The sequence below is a fragment of the Phoenix dactylifera genome, unplaced genomic scaffold (genome assembly GCF_009389715.1).
Source record: "Phoenix dactylifera cultivar Barhee BC4 unplaced genomic scaffold, palm_55x_up_171113_PBpolish2nd_filt_p 000090F, whole genome shotgun sequence".
NCBI lineage: Eukaryota > Viridiplantae > Streptophyta > Magnoliopsida > Arecales > Arecaceae > Phoenix > Phoenix dactylifera.
In genome coordinates this window covers 319,274-343,466 of record NW_024067679.1, presented here as the reverse complement: position 1 = coordinate 343,466, position 24,193 = coordinate 319,274, and the positions used below count along the sequence as shown (strand labels likewise).

Below are 24,193 nucleotides of genomic sequence, written 5' to 3'. Positions count from 1 at the left end.
GTATGAGTCTCAAGACGTGAAGTCATCTTCCTAACTGTTAATCAAAGTAGTTGTACCTGAAGTGGCCGACAAGGAAGAAGAGGAATGTTTACGCTTGAGTTAAATGGCTTGTAGGTCACTTAAAGAAAAACAGTGCTCGGTAGGAAAAGAATCCTCTGACAGTAGCAGCAATATTAGCAGTAGTGCGTGAAGAATAAGGAGATTTTCTGGACGGATGAGACCTGACTTGAGTATCTCTAGGACCTCGAGCATTCTTATGATCCAATTTACGATACTCTGAAATATGATGCCTAGATAATTTGCAATAGTGACATTTCTACAGTGTAGAAGAGGTAGAACAGGCTAAAGAACCAGAAACTAAAGTAGCAATAATGGTGGGACTAGGAGCATGAGTCGTAGAGGTGGATGCCAAAGAAATAGCCATAACAATGTCTGTATGTTAAGACCTGAGAGAGCTAAGATGAGTTTCCTCAGAAACCAACTAAGCAACAAAAGTGTAGATAACGGAACCATGTGGACTAACGCACGAACATGCTCAAAATCATCTCCTAGAGCTATCAAAAATTGAATCAATCAATCCTCATTCCGATCAGTATGAAACTTTTGTGCATCAATGGCAGTTTCTTATTCTAGTTTAGAAAAAGCTAACTGATCCCAAAGAGAGCGCATATGAATATAAATATCTCTTGACACATATCATGAAGATCACCTTGAAGCTAATATCTATGAACATTCTCAAATCTTTGTAAAATATCCCAAATCTTTGTAACATTCTCACAATAGATAAATTCCTCATTAGATGGAAAAAAGGTATTACATTGATTTGGTTGATGCCCTTACACGGGCCAAAAACTCTTCCATCGGGGACCTGCCTTGTCAAGCGGCAAGAGAGATTCCAGCACACTGCCAAATCTGGGCCACACGCAAACAATAGAAGAGGACATGGCAAATGGTCTCCTCCGCTGCTCGGTAGGTTCTACAGGCAGGGAGGACCCTCACCCCTCTGCTCGCCAGTACATCCCTAGTAGGTTAACATCCCCAAACCACCTTTTAGATGAACATGACGACCCTGGGGTGGATTTTCAGCCTCTAGATCTAGATCCCCTCCAATTGTCAAAATGGGGCCCTAGTCACCAAATCTTGGAGATCTCGGGCGCACACCCTCGGCCTACCTGGGCTGCTCCATACTCTCCTATCCACCCTTTCCCCTATGAGGACCGAAATAGCGATAACCATGTCGGCCAGGGCCTCCCCAAAAACGCTTGGATAAAGTCCTCATCCCACCTCTGCTCGCTCAGAACAAGGTCGCAGACTTTGCGCCCAGCTAGCCAATCTGGATCGAAGAATGTGGGCCATCCACTCAGCAGCAGCGTTATCAGCCATCCATCCTCAATGACATCAATCGCCCATCCATCACCAACCTCCACCTGATTGCTCTCGGAATCGTCATGCCCCAAGAGCAAATCTCTCGCCAGATAAAGGAGTTACACCGACCAAAGCATGAGGACACCTCGATCGGAGCCTCATACTTGGCCCTCATTAAAGAACTCTACAGACTACCTGGCTCAAAAAGAAACCTAGTAGCATGTCTAGTCACAAGGACCTCTTGTTGCTCGAGCAAGGAGTAAATCCCATAGCCACCCCTACCCGCTGGATGACAGATCACGTCCCAAGCAAGCAAATGCACACCCCTCGCTCCAATGCGATGGCTTCAAATAAAACCCCTAAGTAGCCGTTCCATGGCCTTCAGCGGTGCAAACGGTATAATAGCATCGGAGAGCAAATATATTGGAGGTTAAAAGAAGGGACACTAATGTAAAGAGCAAGATGCTGAGGTTAAAAGAAGGGACACTAAACAAATATGGCAAAACAGTGCAGAATCGTCAATTAGCACATTTCAAATGTTAGAACAGGCACAATTTCCTCCAGCTACAGGCATGACTTCAACATTCGGTGGATTGCAGTATCATTCCATATAACTTGTCTCTCTACCGCAGTTTTGCACACATTCCAAGGATCAAGTTAAATAGCTTGATAGTGCAACTCCGTATATGTTGGTTGGACAAATAATACATATAACCTCCTGCCAAAAAGCCACTCTCAACCAATACAATAGCTAACTGATCATTTAAAATTAATGAAAAAGAAAAAGACATTACAGATGAATGATAGAAAATTAGACATTTTTGTCTTGCTGAAGAAAAAATTGGTCACTGCATATGGTCAAAAGCACCGCTGCATTTTCTATGGGTCCCATCTGCCGCATGTGTTCCGGCGATCCACAACCAATCTATTGTCATACTGTCATACATATTCTTGATGCACACAAAACTGTATACCAAGTCATGTTTGATTTCCAAAAAATTAGAGTAATCAAGAATTGCTTGCAGCAACTCCATTAACCATAGTTCTCCCAGCAACATTACCCTTTCCATACAGTGGAATTCTTCCACCTAGTTCTCTAAGTCTCTTCACCATATCATGAAGCCACTCAAAGGTGAGTTTTGATTGAGCATTGAGTTCCTCTCTCACTTCTGGATGGATAGCAAACCAATCCCCTAACATCTTGTGCACGTGAGAGCGAATCATTCTCCACGGTACAGGATATTGCTCACATAGCTTCAAATACTCTACCACTAGTTCTGCCTGGTCTAATCCCACATCATTCATGCTTTCATCATCATCTTCTCTCCATTCCAATGTTTGGAGTCCAGAAAAAAGTGCTGGATTTTCAAGAAGAGACTCAGCTGAGAGCACACCATCAGCACCTGTGTTGTCCAAACAGCTACGAACATCTCCCATGTGACGTATGTTTCCATTTGCAAGGACAGGTATCTTAAGAGCATCTTTTACAGCCTTGATGGCATTCCAATCAGCTCGGAATTTCTTCCCATCCTTTTCATCTCTACTACGGCCATGAACAGCCAGGAGAGAGCAACCAGCATCTTCAAGCATCCTTGCATATGCTATGGTGTCTTGCAGGCGTGGGAATATTCGGATCTTACATGAAACTGGAACACAAAGGTTCAGCGACAACTTCTCCACTAGGGATTTTACTAAAGGGAGGTTATCCATGAGGAAAGCCCCATAGTTCCCTCGCCTAGCAATCCGCTGTGGGCACCTGCAAGTTATAAAGGTGATAAATGTCACTAGTAGGTCAAAATCAAATAAAGTAAACACCAAGGAACATGCCATTTGACGTTCACGTAGTTTCTTTAGAATTGATGAATTATGACTCCCTGACAGAGACCAAAAAATAAAACAGCTTCCACCATCAATATAAGCTAATTTTGAAACGATAGATCTAGTTCACTCTGATCAGATTCTATTTCGTGTGCTCAATCAGATCTGCAAATATAAATGGTTTCAATGAAGTCCACACTGGTAAAGAATAAATACAGAACTAGGGCTCGCCAAACTATCCCAAACTAGACGGTTTGGGCTATACCGAACCAAACCGGCCAAGGACCAGGATTATGTAGCCGGTCATGACCCCCCACCCCCAAAGGCCTACCCAATACCTTGGTGGCTTCATTTTCTCTATCCTTTCCCCATAAACCGGAGCTTCGAAGCCCTACTATGTTGTCACTGGAGGTTCCATCAATACCCAATGCTCATGCCATCACCATCAATTGTCACTGAAGCCAATGCCGATGCACTTGATCGACACCAATGCCTTGTACGCCTCTCTCTTTCTTCCTCCTCCTTCCCCCACTCTCCCTCTCCCTCTTTCTCCCCTTCATCTTCTCTCCCCACTCCTAGTTCTCCTCCTCCTAAGGTTAGCGTTAGGGTTTTCTTCCCCCCCCCCCCTCCTCTTCTCCCGATCCTTCATCTCTGGTGCATCCCGGCTTAGTACAGTACAAATCTATACTATATCAAACCGACAGCCGGCCAGTACAATCCCCGATACCGGTATGGCAAATCATGTAGAGAACATAGAATAACCTCAACTCTAAAATGAAAAGTAACAAACAAAGGAAAAGAAGGTTATGCCACTATTCAATGAAGACAGGAAGCTATTCCCTTATATTGCATGTGCATCTGTAAACTACATGCCATGCTGATTAAAGAGGTCCACGGTGCCAGTATTGTAGAAAATAGATCACTACCATCTTATGAAAAAGAACAGGATATAGGAGGAGGAGGCTCATAAGGCTAGATGATTCAAGAAATGCAAAGAACCCTGCAGCATTTTGTTAATAGCTTCGAAAGAGTTGAAATGAGATTTATTTAAATGTTAGATATGCTATGGAACCAGTCAAACAAAAGGTGAAGGAGGGCAAATTATTGGTCAGAATTAGAGGAAGATAACTATCTTAAGGTGAAGGATGGAGAGAATCTAAAATGAAATCAGGTGAGGAGGGCAACAAGCTCTTTCCTAGATTGTAGGAGTTCTACGTTGCAACCTTGCAGTCGATTAGATGTTTCAGAAATAAACAGAAAACTGTACAGTAATTTAAAAACTATGAACAGTATGATGTAGTGCCATCAAGCTTTCAAACGAAGGTTAGAGTTTGGACATCTTTTGTGCAGGTAAAGCCAAGGAACTGCATTAGAGATGAAAAAGGCTCACTTGTAGTTTTTTCATTATATCTTATTTTCCTGGTATTCTGAACTTATTAGATGTGAAAATTAAGTTTATTTGAGATCTGTCAATCCACACTTTGTATACAAAACTTATCCTATTGAAGTTATGCTCATTTTCCTTTCTCTTTGAACTTTATTACAAAACTTATCCAATAGAACATGGCCATATCCTAGACTTGAGTCCCAGCTCAAGTGTTCACTACTCACGATCTGTCGATCTGCCCCTCTTTCCCAAATCAACATATAAGACTCCTGTTTCAATTCAAAATCTTCTCTATCTCTACTAATCTCATGTCTAGGAATCCCAGTTCAACTCTAGTTCTCTCTGCAATTCTTTAGGCCTTCAGCCCAAGCCCAAGGCAGGCCTTTGGCCCAAGTCTAGCTGGACTCATCTACTGCAACCATATTGGCAGCCCGTTGCCCTCTATCCTATAAACACCAACAAAAAGACTGATAAGAAAACTTCAATTTCTTTAGCTATTGGTTTTTGGGCAATGGATCTAACATAGTATGTGACGGATTTTTTTCCTTTCCATTTCTTTTATTTTTGTGCTGTTGTTTGGGGTTATTCACATTGTAAAGCTCGCACTAGATGAATGGTTAGAATTTGAATAGATATTTTATTTTAATATACCACCAGAGTGAACCTTAAGCAAAACAATATTGCCCCAGCATATATCTTCAACTTTGGCCAACAATTTACAAGCCTATCATGAGAATCACATAATTTTTACAAAAGTAGCACCAACCTTTGAGCCATTATAAACCTGCACATCTTTCTCTAAAAAATATTATAAACTCGAACATGTTTCTTAACCAAATTCCTAGAGTGACAAAGAGTGCCTTACAAATAAGGCAACCAAATGATTAAATCTTTCTTTCTTTATAACATGAAGAAGGTGTGATAGTTTTTATTACCAAAATCTTCCATTCTTCCCCATACTTTTAGATTACATTAGGACTTGAATCAGAATTTGAATTTTTTTTCCTTTCCTTTAGATGTCATTACTTATCGTTGCTGTACAATAATTGCATATCACTACTAATCACGGAAAGTTATATTTCATGAACTTTCAGTTTTATCAAGTAATGAAACAAAAGGTTATAACTTTAGTAAACCAAATTCAATGAAAGTCCATACCACTTTTTTTCTAGTGCAAATTTTCAAATTTCACTTAGTAGTAGACCTAAAATGCATTCTAATCATGAATATGATAGGCAAGGAACTTTCAAGAATGAAAGAATGAAAAAAATGTGAAAAATGACCTTATTTTCATGGAACTAATATCTGATTGAAATGTGAAATAGACATATTAATCCTGCCAGTTGACCCTACTCAAAATAGCTCATAAATTTGCCTAACTTAAATACCATATTTCTTTCATATCCAATTAAAAATGTCCAATAGATTCACCAAAAACTATTAAGGCAACTCAATAGTTGTTCTAGAGCTTCTATAGTTTAAAAAAACTAAAAACAATTTTAATATAAATTGGTGTTTCATCTCAACATGCATTTGCACATGCAATTTTAGTAGTGAAACAAAATAAAGAAATAATGAGTGCCAAATAAACATGACAAGAACACCCAACGACCTTTTAACTTCCACCAACCTCATTTTCCAGGTCATTTCTTAATCAAAAAATTTCAAAATCCACATAGTAGGGGAATGACATATTGCATTTGGAACATTTGGAGTTGGCCTATGTTTAATGTTTTCAATCGAAAAAGGTAAATATGGGGCAATACTAGATAAGTTATGGGTACCACTAACCTAAATAGATCACCAGCAACAAATAAATTTATTTAGGGATCCCAACTCTATAGTTCCTACGCATAAGCAAGTAATAAAAGTTGAAAGCATTGTCAATACTCTACCAACAATTTTTCATATGCTGAAGGTGAGTTACAACCTAATCTAATTGTCAAAGCTGATGATGACCCGATAGCAAACATTAGTATAGAAGTGTCGTTCAAAATTTTCCATTGTTAGTATTGCCACTATAATAACCCAATCAAAATCCTTTCTAGACAATTGGTCCAATATAACCGTTTGAGATAAGACCACCACTGAAACAAAAGTCATGTCCAATTGATCCACCTAATTGACAAGAAATACTTAAAAATTAAAATTTATAATGAAACATGACTAAAAATGAAACGAATATTGAGAAGGAAACAGAGGGGGTTCAAAGCACCAGAACATCATTTCAATGCTAGAACACATTTATCCTGATCAATGCCAAAATACCCACGACAGAAATTCTAAAGGTCATAGTGGAGCACATTGAACCCACTTCTCTGCTCCCTTTTTGTCCATGAGGCATCAAAGAAAAAAGCTTTCACTTTTAGCTTGACACCCTCCTCCCCCACCACAATTGATTCCCCACTCCTTCAACCCTCACACCTAATTGAGCCCATTAAGAACCGCTACCACTCGGTTGTCCTCAAGCTCAATTCTAGGAGTTAGGGTTTAAAAAAGAAAACCTAACCCTCACCACTCTATTTCGTTGACCACAACCACCTTTAGCAAGTTTTACCTTCCATCAATTGCTAACCATGCCAGATAAAGCAAGCCCCAACCACTATACAAGGCTACCAGCATTTTCTTAACACTAAGTGACCACGCCAATCTATCCTAGCATCTCTCAATTGCTCTAATAGGCTACATGGCATTGTTGTAATGATTCTCAAGTAATCCAATATCTGGTTAATGCTTGCCCTTCGTTACTTGCTTCCACTATCCAAAGGCCACTTCACCAGCATTAATTTGAATACACCTTCATTTTAGCTTAATGTAATTCCACTTCTTTCATCAATCTCGATACCCATATGATCAACTTGTATGTGTTAGAGACCCTAATTTTATTACCTCCTCTACCTTTTTATTACAGATAATCTCGATAAAAATACTAAAATGTCCATTCTATTTTGTGTATTATTATTATTATTTTTGTTTATGTTGGTGACGTGCATCTTTTCATGCCTAATCTATGAGCGTGATGTCGTCCAATTTGGATGGCCCCAATGTTCGAAGTATGTCATAGTTCAGCTACACTTGGACTGGTTGTATGCTATGGTTAGATTGGTGGGAAGCTGTGGTTTTTATTGTGTTTAGCTATGTGCATCTTTGGTATGTTGTTTAGGTATGTGTTTAGCCTCGCTGTATGCTTCTCTGTGCTTCTATTAGATATAGGAAAAATGGGACCTCTCTGGTCCTTGTTATTTGGATGATTCAAGATGACTAGGATTGACGTACCCAACGGATATTTGTTCCCGACATAAGAGTGGACAACAAACTAGGTGAAGAATAATGATTGGCTCGCTATTGATGTATGTTAGCTAGGAGGTGTATTGAAATTGGACCAAGCAAGAAGAAGTGCTTAAACAAGGCTATTGTCCTAAAGAGTCACAAAATGACTTACAATTTAGGGTTTGGATGGTCTTTGAATGGATGGAAGGGGCCAGTTTTGGTTGCAGCGAAGGAAAAGGGTAAAGAAATAGATAAGGGTTCAAGGTATAAAGGCCAGATGCTGGGATTTGAGGTTGGTGGCTATAGTAGGCTAAAGGAGAGAGATTTAAACATAGAAGAAGAGTTATAGGGAACATAGAAGAAGACTATCAAAAGAAGATATGTGGTAACCCAAACTTACTCAGGAGAGCCCCACAGTTGGCCTAGCATCACGAGTAAAATGAAAAAAAGAGAAAGATATTTATATTTATTCTGATGGCTCAAGCCTGACCTCACATTACACAAAAGAAAACTCCAAAAGGAAAAAGCTTCTTTTATTCTTCAACAATGAATAATCATTATTATAGTACATTCCTATGGAGGCAGATATTGTTTATAGATAATCTCAAAGTTGCTCATGTCCAAAATGCTTTTCTGCTTATAACCTAATTACAGGTCAACTAGTACTACTCCCCTATGTAACTTATTAACCATGGTGATTTATTGACCAAGTAAACATAAAATAATATAGCTATTGTTTAATGCCCAAGCAAGTGAGTTAATAGCTAAAAAACAAAATTAATTGAAAATCACATAGATCCAACCAATTGTTGAAATAATAAAGTCAAGATTCATAGGACTCACTCATTTGACTATTTAACACTCAATTAAGTCAACTAAAGCAATCAATTAACAAACTCACAAGTCATTCGAAAGCTTTTGACTTGGACAACTGCATCATCTGCTTTCGTTGCACTAGAACTCAAGTTCACAATCTTTCTATTGTTTTTTCATTGTTAAATGCCTTCATAGTCCCTCGTTTTTGGTTAGTGGTTAGTTGCATACCTTTGGCTCCTTTTTTCCTCCTTTCATGAACTCATCCTAAACAAAATCAGAATACTTGGTTACCCACTATAAGTATCCTAGATTACTTTTGGTATCAGAGAGAATTTGAGTTGTAGGCTGACAACTTTCATACCAATGCCATTCACCTCCAGGGTTAAAAACTATTCAGACTTGAATGAATTTTCCTGATCAACTTGTTCTTGAAATGCAATATGGTTGTTTGGATGAAAGAAAAGGAGTACAGTTCTTCCTCTCTCTCTCTCTCATATCCTTTCTTTCTTTTTTTTCTTATTGCCTTCTTTCTAAATTCCTACTTTACTTGCTGCCTGAATGGTATAGGTATAGATCTGAACCCAGATACGAGCATTGATCAATGCCTCTGCATAAACCAGAACAAGAGACCTTATTGCATCTTGTTGCATTTCCATATAGTTATATTTTTAATACCATTAAATTCTTAACCCAAGATTGCCATCATTACCACCAGTTATCTTCTATATTCCAATTGTTTCAGACCAGCAGGACCTTGCTTTTAATTCTTGCCCTACTGTATATTGTCTACTAACATGATTACATCCTATAAAACTCCAGAGCCTCCAGGAATAACTGGATCGCCCACTCTTCTTTCGCTTGATCTTTAATCTGACCAGGAAAGGTATGTCTTTTAACCAATTCCTTTCTATACACAGCTCCCTAGCCCTATGATCATCAAATCAATAACAAGTACCCTATCCTATGGTCAAATCATACCAGGGCATCCAAATATGGCCATAATGTGTTAAAAATGCTTCAGCAACAATATATTAAAGAGAGTTAAGTCTATGACCTGCAGCTTGCCGGTTATGTGAAAATGGAAACTATGAACAGCATCCTCATTGCCAAATGAAATGTTTTGTTTACTAGGTTTGCTTGAGGAAATGACCATGCTTCAGTTGTAAAGTAGTTTCTTGCCAATAAAGGGAGAATTAAGGTCTGCCCGTACTAAGCCATACCATCCCATTCCGAACATACTGTACCGTACCTGTAAGATACCAGCACATTACTGGGGTTCGGTTCAGTATATGAGCCAAACCAGTCCATAATAGTCTGAACAGAGCAAAGCCATAATGCCTAGTACGAACCTGTATCACCATGTTTCGGGCGATAACATTGATGGGAGTGAGAAAAATGCATTAGTAGCCTATGTTGGCTCAAGATACATATCTTACAATACGGACCGTACCATGCCAAACAGGTAACATATTGATACGATTATTGGTACCGGTTTTTCGAACCTTTAGAGAATCAATAAAATTGCAATCTACCACATCAACTATTAGTATTGAACAAAGCATTTTGAGTGAAGAAAAAGTAAATTCCTAATAATTAGTTGTCTTCTATTTAAGTCCACTAGGAGTGAGAAAAAAGTGCCAGTAGCCTATGTTGGTTCAGGATACATATCATACAGCACAGACCGTACCATGCCAAACTGGTTACATATTGACACAATTATTGGTACCGGTTTTTCGAACCTTTGGAGAATCAATTAAATTGCAATCTGCCACATCAACTATTAGTATTGAACAAAGCATTTTGAGTGAAGAAAAGGTAAAGTTCCTGATAATTAGTTGTCTTCTATTTAAGTCCAGTGACCTTCAGCAAAAGAAAATTTGTTGGATTAACAAACACTCTTACAATCGCATCCATCTATAAATAAATAAATAAATAAAGTCTGTTCAGAGCACTTGAAACCTTCAGTTTCTTCAAATTAAATGGCAGTGTTGCAGAAGAGCAGTTGAGCATTCTTACAGCAACTAGTTTCTTTCTAAAGTCAAAGCCATTAAAAGTTAAAAGTTAAAAGTTACAGCATCATGTCCATCTTATTGTCACCATAAACATCTGCAGGAATTCCTAAATTTGAGTCAAATTTCACTAAGATTACTTAGTGCATTATGGGTAGTAAGAAATATCATCTTTTTGGTAGCAGATAAAGTCATTAAGACCTTATTTAGGTTGGCCAATCAGCTAGGATTGGAGCTCAATCACATTATATATATCCTAAACTAGGAAAAGATGTTTAACCAATTTTATTGCACCATGCAGAAATGTTACAGTATTTTATAGCTGATATTTTTTATTAATAATGTCATACTCTTTTTTATTTTTTAATCATATGTTACAGATGCTACCTTGGTTTCTAAATGCTTGAGAGTAGAATAAAGAACTTAAGAATTACCCTAGATTTATGTCCACATAATCACAGTAGGGCTCCACTGTTTTTGCTGCTTCCAACAAAATGTCAGGATCATTTGCACAAAACTGGACAAATAGCGGACGATCCTCCTGTCGTCAGATCAAACATTGTCCTCAGTCTTCAGGTTACCGTCTTATATTATTCACAATTCCCTAATAAATATTGGTCTAATTTTATGTGTGGAATAATGCAAAACTGAAACAGAGAATGTGAAGAAATAGCCGTGTACATCGATATAAATGATATCCAATGTTCATGAAATTATTTTTTGAACTTTAAGCTTCCTAGTTAGGGCTGAAAGATGAAATATGAAATCATATAGAGCAGAAATGTGTTTAGGCTTCCAATCACTGACTTCACTGTGCTTCCTTTAGAATTGTAAAATACAGATATGGCATACATACATCTTCAGGTATAAAATCTCATGCATATTTTTCCAGTGGTAGTCTTTAAAACAAGATCTCGTACATAAATCTTCAGGTAAAAAATATCTTGTATAATTGTCCAGTTGCAACCTTTTAGACAAGATGAACTCCATCAATCAACCATTTCAAGCTTAGCTCTGGCATAGATATTTTGAGTATTCTAGGTAGAAGGAACTAACTAATGGAGGAAGAAAAATGATGCTGAAGAAAGTAATGAATGATTTAACCAGCTGTTTCACTAGATAATGATTTAACAAGGAGAACAAATGGTGATTTTTCTTAATTTAGGTCTGGTAATGGATATATGAAAGGGACACTTAAAAGCATCATATCCCTATTCCTGAAAAGGATAATAGTTGCACCTTATTCTTCAGCAGGGTTCATGGCCTTGTTATTTATAAAATGAAATCAACCATAAACAAGCTTAAAATCACATAAAGCGAACAAAATAAAGATAAAATAACGTGTCATTTATCAATTGAAATCCATTACAAATCAACATATCTGTCTTTACAAAGGACTCGACCCTCAAAACAAATTGACCTATTGATGAAAATAGAACAAATGTTAACCATCTAAATGACTAAATAATTGAAAGAAAAAACTAAAATCACCTTAATTTCACAAAATACATGAAAGAGTAGATGCCCTATAAGCCAATCATTTGATGGGTTTCTCTTTGTAATCCTCCAAATCATGTACTTTGACGCTCGATATATATCAATAAAGGCATTGTGTTTCATCATTTACTGCTTATCTGTTTTATTATTGGATGATGAACCCCATAAATTAGAACATTGGTTTTAGGGTTATGATGACATCATGCCAGTGAGACCTAAAATTCTAAAATCCTAATTTAGAATATTCCCAGTCAAATTGGTATATTGAGTCAGGGATCAATATTACTTGAAAGACTGGCACATCTTATGTATGCTCAATGTAGAGGGTGATTGATCTCACAATCACTTGTGTGAGACACTAATACAAAGATGTGGGTGCTCATTAAGGGAATGAGTTCACTGAAATGACCAGCCATGAGAACATCTTATAGATTCTTACTTAATTGTCAAAAGATGGTTCTCATAGTGGGAGTTGTGCAAGTGATCCTTAGACCTGAGATCACCATGGTACCTTGTGCACTTGAACCTATATTTTGGTTTACCCTCATTCACGACATTGCGTTATGTACGGGGTATTCTGGATATAGTGGATTTTGTACGAAGGTTGTGAGTAGGTCAATAAGGAATCAGTCACTTCTAGTAAGAGAAGGTAACATCCTACTTACTCTAATCTTATGATGATTCAAGAAGCCTTTGATCAAAGCAAAATGAATATTAGAAAGAGTTTCTAATGTTTCATTATTTGAATTATCATATAAAAGATTGAGAGAGACATGAATAAGTGATTGAGTTTGATATTGATCCATACTCATGCACTTATTCAGGATGTAGTATGACTGAGGGATTGAATTGCACGGTAACTTGCCACTGAAGGGTATGTTTGGATTTGTCTAATACATTCCTCATCTTCCGGGTAGACATGATACGTTGCTAGACGTCAATCTTGTCTTGTGGGTTGATCGGATCAAAGAGTTTGATTAGATCAAAGCATCAGAAAGGTTCTGATTGCTAAGTCAGGTTTAGCACTAAATTGAACCTAAATTGGATTAGAGGTATTCTAATCAGGTTAGGTCAACTTGCACCTGCACCTACTGCTGGCTAAGATAAGGAACCCAATGGGTCACACACAAGGGAATTGATCAAGGGTCTAATTGGATTAGATCATGTTTGCAAGATGAACATGCTAGCACGTGTTGCAAACCCTAGCTCCTGATTTAAATTAAATTCGAATCTGATTCTTAGATTAGGTTGATCTAATATGATTAAATCATGACCTAATATGGGTTAGCCAAGAGTTGAAACCCATTTGGCTTTAATTAGACCTGATTTGATTAGGTTTAATGTTTTCTTTAAGTTGGTTAAACCCAATTGGATTGGGTTTGATAGGGCCTTCACTTCTGGACCATTGGATCGCTCCCTGGATGAAGGATCTGGTCCACTGGTTGGCGCCTTCATCTGGACCATTGGATGGCTTCCTGGATGAAGGATCTGGTCCACTAGTTGGCGCTTTATTCTGGACCACTGGATGGCTCTCTGGATGAAAGATCTGGACCGTTGCTCAGCGCCTGAATCTGGACCATCAGTGATGGCATCTTTCTTTTGGACCATTGGATGGCACCCTGGATGATGATGCCTTGATTTGGACCATTAGATGGCACCTAGATCTGGACCATTGGCTTTGGTTCACTGCATTTGGGCTCTTGGATCATCAGGATTTAAGAGGAAGATATGAGAAAGAAGTTGATACACCCTTCTCTTTAGCACCTCATCATGATGGGATGCCTCTCTTGGCACATGCCTCATTATGATGAGGTGTGTGGATGGGATGCATCCCTTTATGATGCATCCCTCCATCTCTTATAAATAAGGAGGTGCCTTGGGGTTCTAAAGATCATCCAAGAAAAAGCCTCTTCTTCTCTCTCTCTTATCCCTTCTTTCTTACAAGCCTCTCTCTTTTGTCCTAACCCAAGACAAGAGGGTCTTTTTTAGGACAAGAGGGCTAGTGAATGTTTTAGAGGTAGAAAGGAAGAAGGAAATGAAGAAAAATCAGCCAATTAAATCCTTTGGAAGGATTGAACAATTAGAATCAAGTTTTGGTGGAGCTAGAGTCTTGAACCCATTCCTGCGTGGATCAACATTGGAGGGTGAACATTTGGGCACCTTAGGACATCTTCAGACATATTGGATATAGCGTGATAGGTATTCTTCTATGCCAAGATTATATTTTCTACATTATTTGGTCATACTATTAAGGTGATCTTGGCTTATTAGGGTTTCATATAATAGGTTTTATAAAAAAATTTTATAATCTCGTATCTTCCGCTGCGCCCTAGGGCACTGGGAAACCCAACAGTGGTATCAGAGCCACCCTTAATCCTTTTAACCAAATGATAATACATGCTATTATCTTGATGCTATGAGATAGCTAGATTGTTTGTATGCATGATTAGTTTATGCCATGAGATAATGTTATATACATGTTGTAGTACAGTATAATTGTTAGTGCTAAATTATAGAATGTGCAATGAGACCAATATAGTAGTATGAAAACTTTGGGCTGACCCATTCTGGAACAATCGACTCAGTTGGTGTCTAGGAAGGAAGCCACACGTGGTTACTTAATTAGGACCTCACTCTCTGAGTGAGGGGTGCCTCCCACCTGCTTTCCTGGCCAATTATTTGATTGTCCTTTATGGTTGAGCTTAATGTTAGTAAGATACTACTATTTGAAAGCCCTCACTAAATTCATAATTAAGTCGTAGTGTTAATTGCTTTAAGCTGAGCCATTCTGAATCAATTGACTAAGTTGGTGTCTAGAAAAGAGGCTACAGGTGGTTATTTAATTAGGACCTTACTAAGTAAGGAGAGCCTCCCATCTGCTTACCTGGCCAACTATTTGATTGACCTCCATGAAAAAGCTAATTGCTGATATAACACTATAAAGGTCCTTCCTTCATGCTTAGATATTATTATGTCAATATCTACGCTAGCTTGTTGTGATTCCCACAAGGCTAGTATTAGGGATTGATATTGTAATATCTTGGTGCATATGATGCATATGGCATATTTTAATATGTTGCCTTGTTGTGATTCCCATAAGGGCAGCATTATTCAAATATGACTGTATAAAAATGAAGGGTTTGACTTAACTAGACACAATAGTTTGTTGTGATTCCCACAAGACTATATGTGTGCTAGAGGACAGAATAAAGTTGGAAATTGCATGTGATGCAATTGGAAAGAGTTTCCTACCTTTGAACTTATAAGGGCTTGTTGTGATTCCCACAAGATCTTTTATAAGGAATTTGGATCTCAATCCCACTAAGAAAATTAGTATTTTCTCGTTCATCATACTTGAAGGTTATGATATTCGATAAAAATAGTGGGAGTAACAATTAGATAAAAGTCCTTGTCTGATTGAATACATGTCATCATGATTGGTCTGCTTATATTAGTGTTCTTTGTAATTATAGATTAATTCTGCATAAATGGCATCTTCACTCTCACTTAGAGGTATCTTAGATACAAACAAATTGACTGGTCCCAACTATGTTAACTGGTTGAGGAATTTAAAGATTGTTCTCACACAAGAAAAACTTTCCTACATTCTTGAAACCCCTGACCTAGGGTCACCAGGGGAAGATGCAACTGAGGAAGAATTGGCCACATATCGTATGTGGAAAAATGACAGTTTGACTGTCAAATGTATCATGCTTGCTTCTATGAATAATGAATTGCAGAGGCAGCATGATAGCATGGATACTCACTCCATACTCCTTAACTTGAAGGAGTTATATGGTGAGCAGAGCAGAACTGCTAGATATGAGATATCTAAGCAGTTGTTCCATGCTAGAATGATCGAGGGATCGTCTGTGCAAGACCATTGTTTAAAGGTTATAGACTTGATCACTCGATTGAGTCAACTTGGCTTTGCTATGGACAGTGAGCTCAGTCAGGATTTGATCCTGCAATCACTACCCGACTTATTCTCGCAGTTTGTTGTGAATTATCACATGAACAAACTGAATTCCTCCCTGCCTGAGCTTCTAAATATGTTGAAAACAGCAGAGTCTCACATCAAGAAGGACAAAGGTCCGATCCTTCTTGTTGGTGAGAGCTCAAAGAAGAAGTCGGGCAACAAGGGTTCAAAGAAAAAACTAAACCCTAAGAGTCGCATCAAAAAGAAGAAGGGAAAGAAAATCTCTGGACCCGGTACCTGTTTTCACTGCGGCAAGACAGGGCATTGGAAAAGGAACTGCAAGAGCTTTCTTGCAAGTGTGAAGCCTGATGCAAGTGTTGCATCAAAAGGTATGTTTTTATTACATGCCAATATGACATTAAGTTCTTCTGATTCTAATTCATGGGTATTGGATACCGGTTGTGGTTCTCACATATGCAAATCTTTGCATGAACTGCAGAAAATTAGAAGTCTGAAGAAAGGTGACTTCGAGCTATATGGCGCTGGAGAAGAATCCATCCAGGCTGAAGCTGTTGGCACCTACATACTGGAGCTACCCTTCGGAAAGTTCTTGAAGCTAGAAGAATGTTATTTTATGCTAAAAATCATTAGAAATGTAATTTCAATTCCTTTGTTGCTTAAGAAAGGATTCGAAATAAATGGAAAGAGCAATGGTTGCTCTATTTCTTTATCTAATGAGTATTATTGTCATGGCACTATGGAAAATGGTCTTTTAGTATTATGTCTTAATAATGTTATGTTTCATATTGGCAAAGATAATAAACGAAAAAGAGAGAATATTAATAATACCCTCCTCTGGCATTACCGATTAGGTCATATTAGTGAGACAAGGTTACACAAGTTGTATAAAGATAAATTTTTTGACCCTTATGATTTTGAATCATTAGGAACTTGTGAATCCTGTCTTATGGGTAAAATGACCAAGTCTCCATTCTCGGAACATGAAGAAAGGGCAAGTGAGTTGTTAGAACTCGTACACACTGATGTGTGCGGTCCTATGTCAACTCCAGCTAGAGGTGGATACTCTTACTTCATCACATTTACTGATGACTTATCAAGGTTCAGTTTTGTGTATCTAATGAAACATAAATCCGAAGCCTTTGATAAATTTAAAGAGTATCAAAGTATGGTCGAAAAACAAACTGGAAAGTGTATTAAAATCCTTCGATCTGATCGAGGAGGAGAATACCTTTCTAGTGAATTTTTAGACTATCTTAAATTAAAGGGTATACTCTCTGAATGGACACCTCCATATACGCCACAATTAAATGGTGTAGCTGAAAGGAGGAATCGTACCTTATTTGATATGGTACGGTCCATGATGTGCTTCACAAATCTTCCAATTTCCTTCTGGGGACATGCCCTAGAAACTGCTGCATTAGTATTAAATAGAGTACCATCTAAGTCTGTATCTAGCACTCCATATGAGATATAGAAAGGAAAGAAACCTAATCTTAAGTATCTTAAGATATGGGGTTGTCATGCTTATGTCAAAAGAAATTTTGGACATAAGCTAAGTGCTAGATCGGACAAATGTATATTTGTAGGTTATCCTAAAGACAGTTTAGGATATATCTTCTATGATCCTACCGAACAAAAGGTATTTGTTGCTAGGCATGCCACTTTCTTGGAAAAAGAGTTTTTCTTAGAAAAGAGCAAGGATGGAAGAATTGAACTTGATGAAGTTCAAGACTTACAAGGTGAGACACATAATAATCCTCAACCAAATGTACTCATGGAAGAGGTACAGCCACTACACACTACTCCTCTCCGAAGGTCAGAAAGAGTGCGAAATGCACCTGAGAAGTATGGATTTATTATTGAGAATTATGAAGCCCACATCGTTGATAACGATGACCCTCTGACCTATTCAGAAGCTGTCAAGAGTAGGGACTCTGACAGATGGCTGGACGCCATGAAATCCGAGATAGATTCTATGTATACAAATCAAGTGTGGACTTTGGTTGATGCACCTGAGGGAGTGATTCCAATAGGGTGCAAATGGGTATACAAGAAGAAGATAGGAGCTGATGGCCAAGTAGAAACCTACAAGGCTAGGCTAGTGGCAAAAGGTTTCAGGCAAAAACAAGGTATTGATTATGATGAAACTTTTTCGCCAATAGCTATGCTCAAATCTATTCGGATTATGCTTGCTATAGCTGCATACTATGATTATGAGATCAAGCAGATGGATGTCAAAACTGCCTCCCTTAATGGTCACCTTGAGAAAGAGGTTTATATGACACAGCCAGAGGGATTTGTCTCAAGAGGGAGAGCAAATCAAGTATGTAGGCTAAAGAAATCCATTTATAGATTAAAGCAGGCATCTAGGAGTTGGAACATCCATTTTGACATGATAGTCAAAGAGTTTGGCTTCATTAAAAATATAGATGAACTTTGTGCGTACAAGAAGACTAGTGGGAGTGCTATTATCTTCTTGATATTATATGTGGACGATATATTGGTCATTGGAAATGATATTCCAATGATGCAATCGGTCAAGACTTGGCTATCAAAGAAATTTTTCATGAAAGACTTGGGTGAAGCATCCTACATACTTGGTATAAGGATCTATAAAGATAGATCTAAAAGGATGCTAGGTTTGTCCCAGTCTAGGTACATAGATAATGTGCTGAAAAGGTTCAGCATGGATGGAAGTAAGAAAGGTTTCTTACCCATAGGACATGGCATACAACTCTCTAGGAAGATGTCTCCTAAGACATCTGAAGAGAGGAATAGAATGAGTTCTATTCCCTATGCTTCGGCAGTAGGGTCGATCATGTATGCTATGTTATGTACCAGGCCTGATGTAGCTTATGCCTTGGGTATGATAAGTAGATTTCAGGCAGATTCCGGGGAGGATCATTGGAAAATTGTGAAAAGCATTCTCAAATACTTGAGAAGGACTAGAGATGTTTTTCTGATTTATGGAGGATCAGAATTGAAACTAGAAGGCTATTCAGATTCTAGCTTTCAATCTAATCCAGATGATAGCAAGTCAATCTCTGGATATATCTTCACTTTGAATGGTGGAGCTGTGAGTTGGAAAAGTTCCAAACAGCAAACTGTAGCTGACTCAACTACTGAGGCAGAATACATAGCTGTTAGTGAAGCTGCTAAGGAAGCAGTCTAGATGAAGAAGTTCATCACAGAGCTGGGTGTAGTTCCTGAGATTGCCGGACCAGTCCTAGTTTATTACGATAACACTGGAGCTGTTGCACAGGCTAAGGAACCAAGGTCTCATCATAGATCCAAGCACATTTTGAGACGCTTCCACCTTGTTCGAGAGATAATCGAAAGACAAGACGTCAAGATTGAACGAGTAGACACAAAGAACAATATAGCAGACCCATTTACTAAAGCTCTACCACAACAGCAATTCAATCGTCACCTCGATTGTATGGGATTAAAATATAAGGGCGATTGGTTTTAGTGCAAGTGGGAGATTGAAAGAGTATATGCCCTATAAGCCAATCATTTGATGGGTTTTTCTTTGTAATCCTCCAAATCATGTACTTTGACACTCGATATATATCAATAAAGGCATTATGTTTCATCATTTGCTGCTTATCTGTTTTATTATTGGATGATGAACCCCATAAATTAGGACATTGGTTTTAGGGTTATGATGACATCATACCAGTGAGACCTAAAATTCTAAAATCCTAATTTAGAATATTTTCAATCAAATTGGTATATTGAGTCGGGGATCAATATTACTTGAAAGACTGGCACATCTTATGTATGCTCAATATAGAGGGTGATTGATCTCACAATCACTTGTGTGAGACACTAATACAAAGATGTGGGTGCTCATTAGAGGAATGAGTTCACTGAAATGACCAGCCATGAGAACATCTTATGGATTCTTACTTAATTGTCAAAAGATGGTTCTCATAGTGGCAGTTGTGCAAGTGATCCTTAAACCTGAGATCACCATGATATCTTGTGCACTTGAACCTATATTTTGGTTTACCCTCATTCACGACATTGCGTTGTGTACGGTATTCTGGATATGGTGGATTTTGTACGAAGGTTGTGAGTAGGTCAATAAGGAATCAGTCACTTCTAGTAAGAGAAGGTAACATCCTACTTACTCTAATCTTATGATGATTCAAGAAGCCTTTGATCAAAGCAAAATGAATATTAGAAAGAGTTTCTAATGTTTCATTGTTTGAATTATCATATAAAAGATTGAGAGAGACATGAATAAGTGATTAAGTTTGATATTGATCCATACTCATGCACTTATTCAGGATGTAGTATGACTGAGGGATTGAATTGCATGGTAACTTGCCACTGAAGGGTATGTTTGGATTTGTCCAATACATTCCTCATCTTCCGGGTAGACATGATACGTTGCTAGACGTCAATCTTGTCTTGTGGGTTGATCGGATCAAAGAGTTTGATTAGATCAAAGCATCAGAAAGGTTCTGATTGCTAAGTCAGGTTTAGCACTAAATTGAACCTAAATTGGATTAGAGGTATTCTAATCAGGTAAGGTCAACTTGCACCTGCACCTACTGCTGGCCAAGATAAGAAACCCAATGGGTCACACACAAGGGAATTGATTAAAGGTCTAATTGGATTAAATCATGTTTGTAAGATGAACATGCTAGCACGTGTTGCAAACCCTAGCTCCTGATTCAAATTAAATTCGAATCTTATTCTTAGATTAGGTTGATCTAATATGATTAAATCATGACCTAATATGGGTTAGCCAAGAGTTGAAACCCATTTGGCTTTAATTAGACTTGATTTGATTAGGTTTAATGTTTTCTTTAAGTTGGTTAAACCCAATTGAATTGGGTTTGATAGGGCCTTCACTTCTGGACCATTGGATCGCTCCCTGGATGAAGGATCTGGTCCACTGGTTGTCGCCTTCATCTGGACCATTGGATGGCTTCCTGGATGAATGATCTGGTCCACTGGTTGGCGCTTTATTCTGGACCACTGGATGGCTCTCTGGATGAAAGATCTGGACCGTTGCTCAGCGCCTGAATCTGGACCATCGATGATGGCATCTTGCTTTTGAACCATTGGATGGCACCCTGGATGATGATGCCTTGATCTGGACCATTAGATGGCACCTAGATCTGGACCATTGGCTTTGGTTCACTGCATTTGGGCCCTTGAATCATCAGGATTTAAGAGGGAGATATGAGAAAGAAGTTGATACACCATTCTCCTTAGCACCCCATCATGATGGGATGCCTCTCTTGGCACATGCCTCATCATGATGAGGTGTGTGGATGGGATGCATCCCTTTATGATGCATCCCTCCATCTCTTATAAATAAGGAGGTGCCTTGGGGTTCTAAAGATCATCCAAGAAAAAGCCTCTTCTTCTCTCTCCCTTATCCCTTCTTTCTTACAAGCCTCTCTCTTTTGTCCTAACCCAAGACAAGAGGGTCTTCTTTAGGACAAGAGGGCTAGTGAATGTTTTAGAGGTAGAAAGGAAGAAGGAAGTGAAGGAAAATCAGCCAATTAAATCCTTTGGAAGGATTGAACAATTAGAATCAAGTTTTGGTGGAGCTAGAGTCTTGAACCCATTCCTGTGTGGATCAACATTGGAGGGTGAACATTTGGGCACCTTAGGACATCTTCAGACATATTGGATATAGCGTGATAGGTATTCTTCTATACCAAGATTATATTTTCTACATTATTTGGTTATACTATTAAGGTGATCTTGACTTATTAGGGTTTCATATAATAGGTTTTATAAAAAAATTTTATAATCCCGTATCTTCCGCTTCGCCCTAGGGCACTGGGAAACCCAACAATACAATTCAAGGATTGACAACTTAGTGAAATGAACTCCGTGGCTAGGTACAACCATCTTATTTAGATACCAAAATGTCAAGGGGAAAGAAAAGGGAACAAGAATGCTTAGATAGACATGCCAATCCACAAATTCCAGAGTTTATGACATAATTGATATCAGAAAATGAACTTTATAATTTAAATATCGATATCTGTTCCTGGCTTTCAGAAAAAAACCCTCTAGAAATGCTAAATAAAAGTATGAAACCTTAAAATGTGAACCTAGTTATATTTACAGAATCCATAAAAATAAAAATTGAAAATACAGCCGATGATAAACTCCAATATCATTTTCTACCACTAGGAAAAATTTCGTACCAGGTTTAAGGCTCTTATGAGGAAATATTCTGTCGTCACCTCTCTTGCTCTTTCTTGACATTTTATAGTGCATCCCCACCATAGAGTTTAGTTACACCAAAACATACAAGATAGAAGTGCATTTGGCCAAGAAGGATACAAAAAAATATAAATAAAGGTCACAACTCACAACATTGCATTACAAAGAACAAGGCCTACGTCCATAGTTAGAAGGTTCAGTTGTTCCAGGAGAAGTTGAGAGCAAGAAGAGGCAAAATGATGCAACAGGAGAGAAAAATGAACAGAGAGAAGAAATAAATGAGAGAGAAAATGAGAATAAAAATAATAAGGAGAAGGAAAAGAAAAATATAGTTTAGAAAGGCAACATCCCTTCCACATGTGCAGCACTTTATATCTTCTTCCACGTGTGCACCACTTTATACAGTAGAACTTCAACTCGTTTCATTCTTTCTTGTTCTTCATCTAAATGAGCCTAATACCCAATTCCTTAATTCTTTTTTCCCTCTTTCTTTGGAAAAATCAGGGGGGAAGCGTACTCCAATTTAGTAAGGAGAGGAAAAGTTCCAGGGGGTCAACAAGGTTCTAATTTATAGCAGTTAATGTTCCTAACTCTACTAATATGCCTTCAAAATTGGGCCAGGAAGTCATCTATTATTGTTTGAGGCAGACAATGATAGAAATCTAAGGAACCTAAATAATTTTACTGAGTAGAGGCCTTTCTATCGAGAAAAGTAATCAACTAAGATATCCCGCATGATGTCCACATGAATCTATTTGTATCTACATTACTCATAGAATCCACATGACAAAAGTTTAATTGTTCTTGTTTGTGAAAGTCACTAATCTTTTAGATGTACTTTTGCTTCATATTTAGTCTTTAAGGACTAAGTTCCAGTGCCAAAATGAATCATTAATTCACAAATCAAGATCCCTAAAAGCTGTAGCTGCATCTTGATATGAAATCTATCATTAACAAGAATAATAATAATAATAAGAAGAAGAAGAAGAAATCGACTAATTCTGATTGTTCAATTAGTGTTTAGTATGTCTATGAAAACCTAATCACTCGAATCACTAAAACAAAATTAATCAAAAGACCAAACTTGGAAGGAAGAAAAAAAAAATCAATACATATGAAGAGTCGCTTCTAGCGAAAGCTTTGACATAGATTAAAGAAGCCATCTTGAACTCGAATTCAAAGAGGATATGCGCTCACCTTGCAGGTGGTGAACTCCATCTTCCGATACTTCTCGTTCTCCGTGAAGATCCGCGAGTGCAGCATCGGCGTGTAGGCGGCCTCGGCGCCGTACTTCCTGCAGAGCATCCGGAACGGCAGCTCGGAGTTGTCCACCATGGGGGCCACGACGAGCTTGGGCTCGCCGAGCCTCCGCCAGTGGGCCCAGGCTCGCTCGACGTGCGAGTGCCCGGTCAGCGGGCGCCCGGGAGGCTCCGGCAGGGGGAGCAGGGGGTCGGCAGCGAGGGAGAGGTTGCGGTCGAGGGCGGCGCTGAGGCGCTCGTCGGGGTCCTCTTCGTGCCCGGGAGGGCCGGCAGCCATGGGAGAGCTAGGGTTTAGGAGCGGGGTAGGGGGCCCGAGGTGGGGTTTCGGCTGGGTGAGAAGAGAGGACGCCACGCGCCGAAACTTCATCCGATGGTTTTGCGGGGCGGACGCCAGCGATTTGATAGCTTACCGTTGCTCTGCGGCAGCTGGAGTCCTTCTTGCGAATTTGGTGGAACCGGAGGGACCAATCGATAACTAGAACGGATATGGATTGGACCCGATACCAGGTGACAAGGCCAATGTGGGTCGGATTTAGGACAGGTACAAAAATATCTTTAGTTTATCCCTGTTTATCCCACTATGTTTGCCATGACTTGTCTACCTTTTAATTCCATTTATGGGAAAAAAAAA

At 38.6% G+C, this 24,193-nt stretch overlaps 1 protein-coding gene across 1 annotated transcript; it reads right to left on the bottom strand.

Moving 5' to 3' along the window:
- Positions 1 to 1,849: 1,849 nt before the first annotated feature.
- Positions 1,850 to 23,983, bottom strand: LOC103722958 (tRNA-dihydrouridine(16/17) synthase [NAD(P)(+)]-like). Its single transcript, XM_039116392.1, has 3 exons — positions 23,501 to 23,983; positions 11,100 to 11,206; positions 1,850 to 3,121 (listed from the first exon to the last, which is right to left on the bottom strand). The coding sequence occupies exons 1-3, from the start codon at positions 23,927 to 23,929 to the stop codon at positions 2,374 to 2,376; spliced, it is 1,284 nt and encodes a 427-aa protein (XP_038972320.1). The 5' UTR covers positions 23,930 to 23,983; the 3' UTR covers positions 1,850 to 2,373.
- Between the last annotated feature and the right edge of the window lie 210 nt (positions 23,984 to 24,193).

What these genes read in the sequence shown, in the direction of transcription:
- LOC103722958 (XM_039116392.1), bottom strand. Translation starts at nt 23,929, where the DNA reads ATGAAGTTTCGGCGCGTGGCGTCCTCTCTTCTCACCCAGCCGAAACCC. An exon ending in TGGAGTTCACCACCTGCAAG is followed by an intron (nt 11,207 to 23,500) that starts GTGAGCGCATAT and finishes ATCTGACGACAG; the next exon opens with GAGGATCGTCCGCTATTTGT. An exon ending in TATGTGGACATAAATCTAGG is followed by an intron (nt 3,122 to 11,099) that starts GTAATTCTTAAG and finishes TATAACTTGCAG; the next exon opens with GTGCCCACAGCGGATTGCTA.